Here is a 17,431-nt window from a genome sequence, read left to right as displayed (position 1 = left end):
ACATATCAAATACATATATACAGTATGTACATATCAAAGACACAAACATAAGGAATATTTTTATTTGTACATTTAAGTAATGTTAATTCTCTATATCTTCCTTCATGGGTCTAAACCCAATCACAGGTCCATAATAGGAATTCAGCTCATCTCTTCAGAGTAAAGAAATACAGACAATTTGATTGCCGGAGTGGCTAGTGATAAAACAGAATTACAGTACCTTTGCAAGTAAAGCATTTAATGTGAAAATGCTTGGCCTGAACTCGAAGTACTTCTCCTTTACACTGCTCCCCACATTTGTGGCAGTGGATGACAGGCTTCTCTGTGGGATGAGGAGGCTCCTGAGGATGGGCCACTGGGAAAACAAAATTTGTATATTAAATGTACACATTTTTTTACTTCTAATAAAAAATTACCAAAAGAAGACATGTTTTTTTAAAAAAACAAATATTATATAATGCTCATTGTATCATATTGTATGATATTTCAAAGTCATTTCCTCATGCCAGACTAGACCATAACATCCTATCAATTGGATTTGAAAAATACATTTTCTGGGATATTAAGCCAAACTAGGAAAATTTCAATCTATTTTCAAAAGCCTCTGCATGAGATTATTTCAGAACTCCTGGAGAAAAGAGGGAGAGGCAGAGATAGCTAGAAAGGTCCGCCATTAACAGTTGTCTGTAGTACAACTACAGTGCCCGCTTTCAGAGGGCAGCGACAAAGAACTCATGTTTTATGCTTTAGCACAGGCTTGCCCAACCAGGGCCCATATCCTGGACAGCTGGTAATGTGGCCCCAAAAGATCGTAAAGTTTTAACATTATTATGTGATTTATATACCATATAAATGTATTATTTATTTTATAAACAACCCAATTTTTCTTCACTCAAGGCAACCCCGGCCAAAAGGTTGGACACCCATCCTCTAGCACACCTAGCACATCCTAGTATCTTCCAAGTCTTTAGAAGATAAATCACATTATGTTGACCAAGGCATTATAGCTAGTCCTTAAGGGTATTATAATTCTGAACATTTATAAAGAACTTGGCTATGAGAGTGTTTAAATTGCTACCTTTACTTCAATGGATGAATAATTTCAAAGACTAGAAAAAATAAAATATGTTTCTACAAGAGATAGTTTCAAAACTATCAGTTCAAAACAAGTCAGAATTTTTTGTTCATATGACATAGTCAGCAATAACCATTGCTATATTTATTAGCAATGTCCACTGGAAGGAATCATGGAAAACAATTGGAATGTCCTATGAAACCTGTTTTTTTGCTAATTTACAGGAATTCTAGAGAATTCTAATTCATTATGCCTGTGAATAATGAATGGTTCTATTTTTTAAAGGAATTTCATTTTCATTTTCTGCCTCAAAGCACTTTATACAGAATAACGGAAAAAACAATGCTTTATTTTTCTAAACAAATGACTAGAAACTAATTGCTATGAATACAAAATGATTTCCCTCTTTTCATCCTCCGACTAGTAGTTTTGGGATTCTATTTACAGCCCTCTGTTATTTAATCCATGTAAGTACTGAAGACTCAAAGGAATGCCTACTAATATTTTAATTAGATAATTATTTCTAATAAAGACTTTGATGCAACATAGCCTTCAATAAGCTGCCCTATGTCTAAGTAAAAAAGTTCTATTTCTGAAACTTAAGGACTGGGTTATTAGCTTCCCCCAAAAAACATGATGAGAATAATTAGTATCAGTGGTGACACATTATTTATACAGTACAAAAGAGTAAATGGGTGTATAAAAGGGCAAGCCCAAGTTTTAAAAATAACTTTATTCATTTAGAATCCATTAACATGAAAACTCCAACGTGTAGAACTTGCAGCATAACTGCCTGATGTCAGTTGCTTAGATTCTAAGAAGTTTCTGTAATGTTGGTGACATTTAGTAAAATAATTTTGGAATTATTCCAACCATGCTATAGCAGTGTAAGAATTACAATTGCACAAGCAGGACTCTAATCATAAATAAAACATGAGTCCTGAAGATTAAAGGAAGGAGGAGGTACTGTATGAGCCCAGAAAGTCGGTAGTAGCTTCACTTCAAAAGATATTCATTAAAATCAGCCAGGGCTGCTTTAAGATAAATTGTTGTCTTATCACAATCATGGTGCTAACGTTGTAAAGAGGAAATTCTGGTTTTCTGCTAGTAATCTTAATGAGCTCAGTAACCATATACAAAGTTCATAACAGGTACTGATACCTGCAAAGGCAGTATGTGTGGTGCTTCTAGCTACAAACTTACATTCCTTTTTATATCAAAAATACCCAAACCAGGAAAGATATTTTATTTATTCCCTGCCTTTCATTCCAGAGCTCAGGGCAGCCTTCATATCACTTACCTTGTCCTATTTTAATCCACAACAAATTCCTAAATTGCCTCTGTTCTCCATCCAACCTTATTAGAAATCCCCATTAGTAGTATAAAACTACTGTAAAGTAGTAACAAAACATATACAAAACCATGTGATATTCATGACCCTCAAAAATTGGCCACTTTTCCCTAAGGATAGGACTGGCCCTATTATTTCACTTGATCTGTATTACTTTTCCAGTAAAACTGCAAAAGTGGATAAATAGAAGATAATACATTACTTAGCTATAAGAACAGGAAAGCTTATGCTAGACTAGACCAATGAAATTAAATGGCCATATTTCTAGAAACCATTATATGAATAAACAAATAGCATATTTTTCTTCTGTATCATCCTGTTAGAAAATAATAACCTCCCATTTCTTCTCCTTCTTTTCCTCTTATTCTACTTCTCTTCAAATCAGTCAGACTCAGAATTTAACCTTAACTTGCCCACCTGAATGAACAGTATGAAAAAAGAATATTCACTCCACTGATATTTGGTTACCACCTCAACAGTGATTTGGCTTCTTTCAGCGCCATTTCATATACTGCAAAATGTCAACAAAAATGCATTTCTGTGTAAGAATTTACCCTATTGTACACAATACTATACTATAACACAATATGCTATCCAAGAAATGTGTTCTATTCATTTCTCATAACCTTTTAGCCAGTATGATAGATGGAGTTGCAATGAATAATTGGAGTTTCCAGACTGGGAAAGGTTGTATAAAGTGTGACCATTGTTTATAGTGTGTGCATACACTGCTGCATATATAGTGTGCTCTCATGCTTTGATTTATACCAGAATTGTACAATCTGCAGCAACAAGGCTATACGTGTTCCTAAAGGCTTAGACGGGCCTTAACAAACCTTTCAGCTACTATTGGGCTGGATTATAATTTTTCAATGTAATGTAGAAAGGAATTTATTAAATATGAAATAAAGGGGGATGATATGAGATAGAACTCAGAACTGAGGAGAAATTTCCTGACAGTGAGAACAATTAATCAGTGGAACAGTTTGCCTCCAGAACAGGGGTGGGTTTCAACCGGTTCACGGCGGTCCCTGCGAACCGGTTGGTCGTCGAACCCGGAAGTAAGTAACTTCCGGGAATGGCGAAGGGCGCGCCCGCCCGCCCACGGCCCTTACCCGGTTTTGACGAGTTCTGCGCTTCTATGCATGCGCAGGACGCATACAGCGCCTGCGCGATCGTCCAGGAGCAGCTGGAGCATCGCACAGATGCTAGTACGCATGCGTGCACCGCGCGCGTGCATGAGGACGCCGCCGGCCCCGTTCCAACCGAACCGGTTGGAATGGGGCGAGAAACCCACCCCTGCTCCAGAAGTTGTGAATGCCCCAACACTGGAAGTCTTTAAGAAGATACTGGATAGCCATTTGTCTGAAACGGTATAGGGTTTCCTGCCTAGGCAAGGGGTTGGACTAGAAGACCTCCAAAGTCCCTTCCAATTCTGCTATTGTATTGTATATCTTATCAATCACAACCACTGCTATTTCTACTATAACATCTTAACCACAATGCGTTCTTTTTCATTTTTTCTATTTTTTACTTAAAAGTGCTTCAGTATACAATCAAAATCTTTAGATATATATAGAATATATTTTTCCAATAGCTGGAGGACTTCAGTCGAACATTGTCTTTGTTGTCCTACTAAGTGTGCTCTGCTACCCTTGGCTGTCATTCACTCTCTGTTGTAACTAGCTCTTAGATTTTTTTTTTTAATTCTTTAAGCATATCAAATGTACCATAGGTCATATTGACCTCTGACTCAATCTAAATAGTCAAATGTGCCAGGTAAGCAGTTTGTGCTTACTGTATCTGAATGGAACAGATTCCACTTTGGTAGGAATGCCAATAATCTAATGTGAATGAGGCATTCTGAAATATCAAAAAGAAACATCAGCTGTGTGAGTGGAAAATATCCACGTGATGCCTTTCATTAGGCCAACTGGATACAGAGGGAATGATTGCAACAAGTTTTAAAGTGTCATGATTTTACTAGGCAGGAACTAGGCCTAATAAAGAAGGATTGGAAGAAAACATAACTGGTGATTAGTCACCAAGAGCTGTGTGAGTGCCTCTGGGGGCATGTTAAGCAGCCTGGTTTACAATCTGAGACTTTCCTCTATTCTCTCTTTAATAATTTTCTGGTAAAAATCAAAGTCATGTGGGAATAGGTAATCATAGTGCTGGAAGGGGCCTTGGAGGTCTTCTAGTCCAACCTCCAAATTGGAGTAGAGGAGGCAGGAGTACTTATACCATCTTGGACAAATGGTTGTCCAATCTTTTCTTGAAAACCTCCAGTGGTAAAGTACTCACGATTCCGAAATGCAAGCTATTCCATTGATTAATTGTTCTCACTATGAGGAAATTTATCCTTATTTCCAGGTTGAATTTCCCTCTGATGAGGTCCCCTCCATTGCTTCTTGTCTTGTGGTCCTTGACTTAGAACCACAATTGGAACTGGAATTTTGGTGATTGAGCAAAACAATCATTAAACAAGACTGCAATCACATGACTGCTTCGCAACCAAAATCCCAGCACTCCTGCTTGAAGTCAACAAGAGATCTCATGAAATAAGCAAAGGCAGTACCAGGAAGCCTCAGTGTATGTTGGGGGGGAGACCCAGAGAGGCTCTGCTCAGGAACTGAAAATCCTCCCTGTTGAAATCCAAGCAGGATTTTCAGCATCTGAACAGAAAGACGCTGGTAAATACACTATGCTGGGCTTTTTCCATCCACATGAAGCACATCACAGTCTTTCATTTACTATGCTGCCTGAGTGGAGATTCCAAGCTTGGATTTGGGCTTCCTCTTGTTGCTGGAAGCTGGTTGAAAGAGCTGCCTGCTGAAGGAGTTCAGCTCCTCTTCATGCACGACTGGAGCTGCTTCAGCAAGATACAGGAACAGAGCTTTTTTCTACATCCTGCCAAAGAAGTTCAGCAAGCAGTTCTTTCAGCCATCTCCTAGAGATGAGTTGGATTCTTCTTGGTATGAGGCAATCGCTTGAAATTATCGGGGGGAAGTTGGGGGAAACTGGCATACAAGATTAAAAATGACATGATTGAGGGACACTTTGCAACTGGATGTGTCAACAGTTGCCAAGCACCCAGATCATGATCATGTGACCGTGGGATGGTGCAGTATTTTGTGATGGCTAAAGTGCTTTATGAGTCATAAAGCACCCTTCCCAAGGTTGTTGTAATTCCATACCATCATTATTAAATGAATTGTTTTAAGTCAAGAACTACCTGTACCTCTGTGAACAGATAAAACATCTCTAACACATTACTTTAGGAAGCCTTATCTGCTACCATTAATCTTTCACCAAGGTAAAGCCATATTAGTAGAAGTATCTATAACAGTGTTTCTCAACCTTGGCAACTTGAAGATGTCTGGACTTCAACTCCCAGAATTCCCCAGCCAGCATTCGCTGATCCCAATCCACATTCGCTGGCTGGGGAATTCTGGGAGTTGAAGTCCGGACATCTTCAAGTTGCCAAGGTTGAGAAACACTGATCTATAACAAGCAAAACATCCCTGCATATGATCTTTAATGACATTCTTCATTTCCAATAGGTTTATCTTGATTTCTATAAGCAATATCTTGAAAGACGTCACAAGTTCTGAGGAGGAAGAATTTAACAGGGAAGCCAGAAAACTTCTGACTGTGAAGAGTTTGTGCAACTTTCATCTCAGACATAAAAGCCCCTCAACTGCACGTTCAAATGGAGGAGAAGAGATGAAGGGAGGATTTAAAAAATGATATAATTTTTAGCAATTAATCAGCAAGTTGGACTACTATAACAACATCTAGTTCTTTTTGTGCACTTGATTTTAAGATAGAGACAACGGTTACAATTATAAGCTTTTCTTCGGTAACTACTTACACATGATGATAAATTATTTGCAATTGATCTTCAACTTGCTTTGTTTTACAAATTAGTCTATTATGATTAAAGCAGTTAATTAGCTTAGATACAGAAAAATTAAGATGACCAGGATTCATGCACACACACACACACCCTATCTAGAGTGAAAAGTGACCTAGGGAGGGTCAATAAGACATTTGTATCAGTAAAATAAACACATATTTCAGTTTTGCATGTCCATAAATCTAATTAATACACAGAAACAACAAACAACTCTTTACATTTGGGAATACAACTTTCATAATTCTTCATATTGCCAAAGCTAATGATACTTATATTTCCAAACATGTGGTAGGGATCAGGTTTTCTACTTTGTTCTAATAGCTGCTCACTTTACACTAACATTCAAACATTTACTGAACATTTTTATTAAGCATCAACCCTATTAAGTCTGATGGGATTTTATTTTATTTCAGAGCACCTTGTAATTAAATGGATGTAACATTCTTTATTCATCAAACATTGAATGCTTGATACACAACACTCTGAAAGAACTACTAAACTCTTATTCTAATTCTAGATAATCTGGCAAAAAATAAAAGGAACCTAGAAATAATAACAGCATTGTGGTTTCACTCATGAAAGTGACCTTATGCATTATAAATTTTAACAAGGCATTCAACTGATAAGATCCAGTTCCTGACATCTATTTAATAGGTTGCACATTACAACATATTAGTCACTCCATATAATGATTTTGAACATCTCATGCAGCTTTTTAAGACACAACCTATGATTGTAATACTATGTAATAATCTACATTTTTCCATTTTGTATTACAATAACATTGATGGCTCCAATAATGAGTTCTAGATTGTGTTTAACATGATAGAACATAACATCAGGTTAAAACACACAATTACATATATTTTTTTGTAAATGCCTACAATTAATATCAGCCCAAACCACGTATGAATAAAAATTTGTTTAAAACATTCTGTAAAATGTAAGAAGAGGTGTAATATGTAATATGTTATATGTTGTATGTATGTATGTATGTGTGTATATAGAATACATGTTGTGTGTGTGTGTGTGTGTGTGTGTGTGTGTGTGTGTGTGTGTGTGTGTTTTCGTAGATTTTCACGGGTATAGGTATGAAAGTCTTGGCATATTCGGGTCTTTTCCTGTGCAAGATTGAATTTTATTTCTGCGTACTTACTGATCTCTTTCTGCACAGGGACACTATTCCCCTCAGACAATGAAGTGACAAAGACAATGAGGTTACTGCTCCTAGTTTGGCCATTATTCACCCAGAAAATGAGAATAAAAAATTGAATTTTAACCTTTAACTGCAACAGTTTAGAATAGAATATAGACTATAATATTATTTATTGGCCAAGTATAATTGGACAGACAAATATTAATATTACATTTACTTTTATCTGTGCTGTAAGCAATAATCAGAGTGAGAAAATGCTGATGATCCATACATGTCTAGAGTGCATATATCTGTTAAGATCAGCACTTCACATATAGGACAGCAGGCAGCTTTTCCCAGAAATAGTGATACAGCTTGAAAATGACACCAGGCAGAAGAAAAGGTGAGGCTCATATTTTACAGTAAGGAGCTGTTTTTACAAACCTCCATTTAGAGAATCATACACACATCCAATTTATTTGCCAGGCATTCTGAAAAGGATTCTAAAAGAAGATAAACACCCTCCAGAATGCATAACACTGGTCTTCGAATACAGGACTCGCCATTCCTACTAAAGAGTGATCTATAGAGAGTTGCAATCATAAGTCCATTACTGTACCAATATGTGGTAATAAAAGGTTTGTTTGGAGTAAAGATGTATCCGAGATCAGAAAATGTTGCCTTCACTGCCCTAAAGCACATAACACAACCTTATATAATTATACCTGAAATTAATTTTAAACCAAATGGCATTGTTACCATCTTCTCTAATTATCCAACTTCTGAATGCCTTAATGTAGTTGTGGTACAGCTTTAATGCACTTTATTTTTTTCATGATGTCATATAAGGGAATACACTGGATGTACAGATCATTTATTGAAGGAACATATATACTGTATTGAGCTAAACAAATAATTATCAACACACAGAACACATATTAGAAATCTACTCTTGCTGGAGGGTATAATAACAGAATCTTGAAAACTTGAGAACATCTCTCCGCCTCCTACTCTTATATTTATAATAAGGAACCTCAAGATTGGACAGTTTTAAGTTTCTTTTTCATTCATTTCTCCCTTTAAGGGTTAAGCTAATATTATCTAATGCTGCTGAATTCTTCTTTAAGACAGTCTCTATATTCTTCTGCATCATACAAATCAGTGTCACCATTCTAACAAATGCAAATGTTTGTATTAATTGATTTAAGTGTTGAACAAATAATTTGGTAAAGTCTATAATAGGCCAGAATCAAATGATGGCCACAGAGGGGCAAAAAAATCTGAACTCTGTCCCTAACTTTGATCCTGTGATGTTTGTTATGTGGATTGGGATCAGCATCTTAGGGAACCTCATATTTCCTTGCTTTTCTTCTCTATGCTATTATTTAGGTGTGATAAACCTCTGGAGAATACCAGCTTTCATGAACTTAGTCTGTATATTCCACAAACACAAAGTGCCCCTTAAATTTAGATGAGGAAAGATTTTAAAAAGTAGATGTGAAAGAAAAACTCTGCCATGTTATTTTTTTTAATCTTTGTTCTTTTTATGAAATTCTTTGTTTCTGAAGTAGCTCATATCTTTTGAAAATGTACTTGAATTTAATATACCTCATTATTTACTATGTCTCTTAAATTGTTCTATAATTGTGGAAAAACTAGAACTAGTTATAAATATAATCCTACTTTATTCACAGTAAATATTCTTTGAACAGTATTATCTGCAGTGGAGAAATTATTTGAGAGAAAAGAAATTCTGCTAAAGACATCTATATAAAATATTCAATCATTTCCTGAATTTTATACTGATGCATATTTTCAAAATGCTTAGTATATATGCATCACAGGTGCTAACTTGTGCAGTCAGGGAAATACTAGAGGCCTTATTTGGAAATAACACGTTTATTTCTAACAGGACATTGTTAAATTGCCTGTTACGTTGACAGTGCCAGAAGCAAATGTAAGAATAGCAGTATTAGGTATGGGCCAATGAACAAAGAAAAAGGAGAAAAGCCAGAGCAAGTTGTGGAACTTAATCTTAGAAGTCAACTGCATAAAATTATGTGATGATTGTTCTTCTTCATAATTCCAGTTGGGGTATAAGATACCACCATAAAAGTTAATTAAATTAATTTATTATTCAAATGAAGTCGTGTTCTCTACAAAATGCCACAGCATTGGTGACATTATGAAACAACAGACACAAGCCTCAAAGTATTATGAAACAGGGTCTACTTATAAATCATGATAACATCTACAAGATGGATGCCCTTCTAAGAAACAAAATTGCTACAGAATTTAGAATTAAGGTTCACACGTGCTTTATACATTGGCTAACTTTGGTAGTAAAGCAATCTCAAGTTATTATGACAATTTGATATTCTCTTGTCAACCTGAGAACTCAGACTGTTGACTTCCACTAAACAAGTGATGTTAATAGAGCAGTGGTTCCCAAACTTGGCAACTTTAAGACTTGTGGACTTCAGCAGAGCTGGCTGGAGAATTCTGGGAGTTGAAGTCCACCAGTCTTAAAGTTGCCAAGTTTGGGAACCACTGTAATAGAGAACTGCCAATTTGAGGGAATGTCCATGAACATATTGTGTTACACAAGGTTTCTAATTCTAACTGATGGGTGGATGTTCAAAACACAGATAGAAATAGATGAGTACATATAATCTGATTCTGTTTTTTATTGCCTGCCCTTATAGGCAAGGAAAAAAAATGTCATTGGATACATCTAGAAAGGAGAGTTTAGAAAAATAAATTTGGAACATCAATATACATTTCAATGAATAAGATTAATGTGAAAAGAAATGAAACAATGGTGTCAGATACACATATGTAGTATATTTTATTTCCATTTCACTATGTGAAGGCACTTAGTATTTATTTTATTAAAATGAAACTCGGGAGTTTTATGACTGCCCATTTAATTTACATAATTAATTCTTTCAGAATGTTCAGAAGGAATGGAGTTTCACCTAGGCAACAGAAGCAAAAACATAAAAATCAATCTATTCCTTAAATGAAGTTCTAATATGTAATATTAGGACATGTGTGCTGAATTCTGCAGAGGTTTTACTAAGTGATTTTCCACAGTAGCATAGCCTTTGTGTGGGACAGAATGTCGGTGGGTGTAGTCTATGGTTCAAGTGTGGTATCTGCAGCTGGAAAAAGCAACTATGGAACATTCAATAGTAAAGCCATTCCTAATCATCACTAATTCTTGGCAGTAAGATGAATGTTTCAGCTGCTCTCTTATTCTTCTGATATTAACAAGACTCAAATACATACCTAACAGGAAGAACATATGCTTTGCATACAATTGTTTTCTAGATTCACTCCTGCCACCTATTTCCATCTAGGAAAGTTTTTGGGAAAAATGTTCTGCCTAAATTTAGAAGTGCCAAGGGGAGTTTTATAGGAAACAGTGAGCAAAGACTTTTTGACATTGATTATCAGTCAAAATCCCCTAGAGCCAAACTTAAATGTTTCCTTACAAGAAAGGTTACTACTCGGTGAAGTTGTTTTAACATGAATAACTTGTTATTCAGGGGGAAACCTTCATTGAGTAGGAACCTTTCTTGACACAATCACAAACTAGACTGAACTGAAGTTGCCAACATTTTACTGGAAGAATTCCAGTACTTTTAAAGCAGGCCTGACAAACTAGAATTCTGCAACATCTCCCACAATAAAAATTCTATGCAGATATATCTCCATTTTATTTCTACCAATTATGCACCAGAACTGCAAAATTAAATTAAATTATTTCACATTGCATGTTATGTTCAAAAGTTACACTTGCTGTTTTGTTAATTTAGAATTATAGCAAATACTTCTTTTAGGAGCTCAAACAGCAAACACAGAAGTTCTTCCATTTTTCTATGCAACAACAACCTTTTAAGATGGTTTATCATTTTTGGAAACAGGCAATATTTTTTTTCTAAAATGGAGGAGTGAATTTTTATTCTACAAATCTACAGAGAAATCTAAAAGTCACTAAATTAAAAGAATTGCTTCAGACTAGCATCATCTATTTCAACAGCACTTCAACTTGAAAAGAACTCTTGAACTGTACTTCGTTAGGTAGTGACCCCTAGTGTGTTTAAAATTATTCTGCCCCACTGCTTTCCTAGTAAAATTTCAAGTTAGAGATTTCAAGTTACACTTTTAACATAGGCAACTTCTAAACTGAAACTGTACTCTATTTCAACCATTCTTAAGATCTTCGCTAAACAGATTCCTCACTTTCACAGCAACCTTGGGAACAGACCTCAGAAGTAGCACCTTTAATTCAAAAAACGATTGCCTAGAAGATATCTTTTAATCATACTGCACATAAAAAACAAATAAGGAATAGACAAAAAGTCACCATGGAAAACAAATCTGAGTGCTCCCCCCTTATTTTCCCAAGGTCTTTCAGTCTAAACCTGCAAAGTACATATGAATCAAATTACCTTTTTCTTTTACCATGACAGAAAAAAATGTTAGCAGCAGCAGCAGCAGCGAAAAGGCAGAAGTTCAACTGAAATGTTTTTCAAACACGGACATACATACATATGTATACGTTCCTTCTTTTCCAGCAGCAATGAAGAAAATAAATGCCCAGAAGGCTGGCTGTTCCAGAGAGCTATGTATTATTTCTCCCACCAGATCTGATGTAATCAAAATGCTTGGTGTCGTCTTTCTCTTTTTTAACTCTCACCACTTAGCTTTTCCCTTCTGCGTCTCTTTTATTTGTTCTAACAACACTTCATTCCCAGAGCATGAACTCTGCTCCCTCTGAATGGGAGGCAGAGAACTCAGCAACAGCCACTGATTAAGGAAGGAGAAATTTCACCATATCTAATCCAGCCCTTGGCATTACCTTCTGACAGCTAGTAAGCTAGGACTCCCTCAAGTGACAGATTTCAGAAATGTCATGGGAACTGCTTCTAGGGACAACAGGGGCAGGAGAGATTTATATTAGTGTGAGCAGGCACGTGTTCTTATTGATCTCTCCTGCAGTCAAGCTAAGGGAGAAGAAAATCTGTCATATATACACAAGGCATATCAAGAAAGTTTTGTATCTTTTTTGCTTTCATCAAATACAAAACAGAAAAAATACAAAAGGTTATGCAAATAGTATATAACTCAAAGAAAATGATATATATATATATATATATATATATATATATATATATATATATATATACACACACATACATACATACATACATACATACATACATACATACATATACAGGTATACTCATGGATACGTATATGAAAATAAAAGTTCTATATAAGCATTTCAATTAATGGTAGCATCTTTCACTGTAATCTTTCATAGCTAATATAGGTCAATAAGTGATTCTTGAAAAATTATTAAAAACTTCAACTCTGTAGATCACTGAGTAGTTGATGTTGTACATTTATCCTCCTGATGCTGAAGAGTACAGCTCCAGGTAAAGTACAAACAATCTTCTTGGTCCAAATACAGTACCGTATCAATTTAAATATGATGGGAAATATAGTTCAAGATAGCCTTTTTAAAGCATCTGCATCTTTGTTCATTGCTTTAAGAGATGGTTAATTTAGGGAAAGCAACTGGTGATAAAGGGCTTTCAAAGAATGTACAGAGAACTCTCCTGGTAGTCAAAGCATTTCCCCTAAAAAGCTTGAATTCTGGCACTACAGTCATCTGGTAAGTGATCATAGCCATTTGTTTGATAAAGGGACAGATGGCTGATACATTTCAGAAAGCTGAGAATTACAACCATTGTTAAATTCTATTTGCTGCAAATATTGTCAAGATTGTTGTATTTCTTTTTTTAAAACAAATACACACTATTAAGTATGACAAAGATAAAGCCATCTGGGCTTTCTTCTTCCTTTAGTCATCTAACTCTACAATTGATAAACATGAGTCAGGAGGGAAACATGCATAAGAAAATGTTGGTATTATTTCTTAACCAGTAGTTCAGCTTCTACAGTCACTCATAGTTAAGTAGCAGAATCAGAGCCCCAAAGAACTGACATTCCAATTCTTGTGGCTGATTAAATTACTAAAAATAGTTCTAGGGCCTCACAGCATGATAATAGGTTGAACTGTTGTGCGCTTAGAATACTGACCTGCCTTAGATATAGCAATAAACAACAGCTAATTTATTATTTATTCTATTTAAAGTATTTATATGCTGCCTACCCAGAAATACAAATAAAATAAAGTATATTGGAAAAATGAATCCTGGTATACAATTAGAAGATTATAAAACAGGAATCATTCAAACTAAGCAATTAAAATTAAGATAATTAAAAGGCACGAATAGACAAATAAGTTTTGAGTCCCATCTTAGCTTATAATAAGGAAGAAATCTGCTTTAATTCTGATATCTTGTTCCATAGCATTGACGAAAGGGGGAAACTGGATGTTGTGGGATGTAAATGCAATGGGACCGTGAAAAGGTGCCCTTTGGTGATATATCAATGTGAAGTAGAAGACCTGCAAGTTGCCTGAGCCTAAGCTAAGATACTGCATATCAATGTTTACACTTTGATATTGAATGTAACATACAATCAACACAGCTATTCAGAACAAGGGATCATACAGGGATCTTTCAGGTGTCACTTATCTTATTACTTTGCTACTTGCATTCTAAACTAGTTATCTTCAGGAGCTACCACTGAAGAGGGCATGATGGTAATCCAATTCTGAGGTACCGTGTAGGAATCACTGAAACCACGTCCTTCTCTTCCAGAGTAAGGGCACAGCGGTTTGTTAACTCAAGCTGATAAAAATTTCCTTTGACATGATTTTCCCAATTTTCTATCATCAATGCTGCATCCTGGACCCCAAAAGAGCAAAAGCTTCGGGCTAGCCATCCTGTTCTTCTCTCTTTAGCAATGGTTTTAGATTTTTTGCTTTCAATTTAAATTGAATAGTTTAATGTCGAACCCCATCAATTGTGGCCAATCTAAAGTATGATTAGGCATTTTACATGAAGTTGGATCATATTAACTAACTGCAGTTTTCTTAGTTCGATGATAGCACTGAAAATTCAATGATTCTTAACTGAAATAAAGGCTTCCAATTTATCCTCAGCATTCTATAAGGAATACATAATAATTAGCCTATGTTTACTATTACATACAAATTGGGCCAGTTATTTGCCATTTGTATTCTGAGCTACGAAAGAAGTCTATTACTTGGTTTTAAACATATTTTCCCAACTTGCCATAATATTTCCTCCTATTCTTGTACATTTTAAAAAGAACCAGCCTTGATTGCAATGTCCTTATTTGAAATGTTTCCCTCAGTAGAAATTATTTTCCATTTCAAAAGTTTCTGACGTGTAGCAGCAACTGCTGGAGACTGGGACATTAGGTCATCAAATGTCCATGTCCCCTTTTCACATGTGATCGGGATTAACACTGTTGTGTTTCATCTCTTTTCCTGTTTCAGCCATTATCTATAGCAGCCAACTGGAGAGATGAGCAAATAAGAGTGTACTATCCACCTAACTTATAAATGAAAAAAGATTTATTAGATTTGTGACATTAAGTTCCAAGAAAGAATCTCTTACACAATAAAAGCACTGCAGAATGATAGCTTAAATAAAACTGATGGGGAAAGTCCAAGATTAGATGTATTTGTGCATGGAAAATCCAGGTGCAGGGATCCGAGCTTTACAGCTAGGGTACAGTATCTTTTTCTCTAATACCAGAGGTGCGTTGCTGCAGGTACAGCCCAGTATGGGCATATTGGTAGTGGCCTGGAGCAGCTGATAGCGTACCGGTATGGTGGCTCTTTTGCCCACCTGCCCATGCTCTATACCTGTTTTTATGGCAAATGGCAAAGTGCGCACACCCACACAGCGTGTGGTGCCTGCGCGGGCCCCAACAATCAGTTGAAGGTTGTCGCAGGGGCGGTGGATTGCCCACGCATGCACAGCGCAAGTCAGGCACGTGCGCAAACAGAACGTGCAAGCATGTGATCAGCGTACCGGTAGTGACAGTAAAAGCAACCCACCACTGTCTAATACGAATGCATGTGATCTCTAAGCCATTTTTAAGAATAGTACGGAAAGTAGCCAGACTCCTTCCATATTTGTGTTTTACAAAACAAGAGAAAGTCAGAATCTATCATTGGAGATTCTCAAGCTTCCAGGTTGTCCCAAAGGCAACTAGACTTTCTTGGTTTTTCCCTTGAAAATGTTTAGGTTCTCATACAAGAAGCTTCCTCAGTTGTGACTGAATGGTGGAGAATGACCGTTGACTTACCTGAATGGTCATTCTCTAGGCGCTGCGTGAGTGTCCAAGCACGGGTTAACATCAGCTTGCTGCCCAAGGATTGAGTTTAGTATTTTTTGTAGCTCTGCCTCCTGCTCTCCTGAGAGGCTTAGTTTCAAAAAACGAAAGAAAGTCCAAAAAGGTCATAGATAGAGATGCAGAATGTCTCCCACTGGAGTACAGAACCCCGCGGGCACTTATTCAGGTGGGGTTGGACATTCCCGCAGTGCCTAGAGAATGATCATTCAGGTAAGCCAACGGTCATTCTCCTAGGCGCTGCTTGGAGTGTCCAAGCACGGGACATGCCAAAGCTATGCCGTCCCGGGGAGAATTGCCCAAGCCCGCGGGAGTCGCAATGATCTGCTGCAGAACTCTTCTCCCAAAGGAGGCAAAGACATCAAGTCTGTAATTCTTGATGAATGGAGATTGACTGGACCACATAGCGGCTCGACATATCTCCTCAATGGATGCTTGCGTAGCCCACGCAGCTGAAGTTGTGGCACTCCTCGTTGAGTGCGCTGTGATGCGAGAACAGCAACCTGGCCTGCTGTTCATAGGCTATCTTGATGTAAGCACGTATCCATCATCCTATGGTGAAGGAGGTGACGTTCCTGCCCATAGAGACTGGTTGGAAAGATATGAAGAATCCCTCCGATTTGTGGAAGAAGCCATCTGTTTCATGTAAATACGGACCGCTCAATGGACATCAAGCTTATGCCACTGCCGCTCTCTTGGATGTCTGGGGCCCAGACAAAAGTCTGGGAGAACAATTTCCTGTGACCTATGGAAAACACTGTTAACTTTAGGCACAAAGGCCGAGTCCAATCTGAGAACTACTCTGTCCAAATGCACAATGCAAAGGTCACCCCTGACCGAGAGGGTGGCCATCTTGGATATCCTGCGGGCCGAGGTGATGGCAACCAGGAAGGCCGTTTTAAGGGTCAGATGTCAGAGTTCAATGGTTCGAAACGGTTCAAAGGGAGGTGCAGATAGAACTTGTAGCACGACCAACAAGTCCCATGTTGGGTACCTGTGGATGACAGGAGGACAGAGATTGGTAGCTCCCTTGAGGAAGCTACGGACCTGCGGGTGTCTGGTAAGTGGCAATTGAGAGTCCGTGGACAGGATGGTGGCCAGAGCCGCAGTCTGATGCCTGAGGGTGTTAGGGGCGAGGCCTTTGTCCAAACCCTCCTGCAGGAAGTCCAAGTTCTGCGGAATGGTGGCAGAAGAGGCAACAATCTGATGAGTGTCGCACCAGTGAGAGAAGGAAGCCCAAGTAGCCTCATAGATTCTGACAGAGGTGGGCCGCCTGGAGGCCTGGATGGTATGGATGACTTTGTCGGAGAACCTGCTGAATCTCAGGATGTCCCCCTCACGTGCCAGGGACTCTGGATGACGAACGGCCCCCTGGCTGAAGGAGATCTGATCCTGAGTTATGCACCAAGGTGGACTTACAGACAAACTGACCAGATCGGCGAACCAGGGCCTCCTGGGCCAGTGGGGCACTACAAGTAGCACTTCCGCTCTCTTTGACAGGATCTTCCTGACCACCAGGGGAATCAGAGGAAGAGGCAGAAATGCGTACAAGAGTCCTGGTGGCCACGGTGAACAAAGAGCGTCCATCCCCTCCACCCCGGGGCAACGGAACCTGGTGAAGTACCGGGGAAGCAGGGTGTTGGC

At 37.7% G+C, this 17,431-nt stretch overlaps 1 protein-coding gene across 8 annotated transcripts in view; it reads right to left on the bottom strand.

Annotated features, from left to right (window-relative positions):
• ABLIM1 (actin binding LIM protein 1) overlaps window positions 1-17,431 on the bottom strand; it is a 215,442-nt gene that overhangs the window by 105,083 nt on the left and 92,928 nt on the right. For 7 of the 8 annotated variants that reach the window (XM_032224836.1, XM_032224835.1, XM_032224837.1 and 4 more), the window contains exon 2: window positions 221-355. Coding sequence is in view for 7 of the 8 variants with exons in the window: in XM_032224835.1 (XP_032080726.1) it covers window positions 221-355 (135 nt within the window). In the remaining variant the exon portion in view is untranslated. Of the gene's footprint in view, window positions 1-220; window positions 356-11,937; window positions 12,032-17,431 lie in introns of those variants that run through there. The other variant, XM_032224834.1, reaches the window with a different exon arrangement.

This window comes from Thamnophis elegans, chromosome 10 (assembly GCF_009769535.1).
Source record: "Thamnophis elegans isolate rThaEle1 chromosome 10, rThaEle1.pri, whole genome shotgun sequence".
NCBI classification, from domain to species: Eukaryota; Metazoa; Chordata; class Lepidosauria; order Squamata; family Colubridae; genus Thamnophis; species Thamnophis elegans.
Note: the sequence above shows the minus strand (reverse complement) of the source record. Positions and strands in the feature narration are given on the sequence as shown.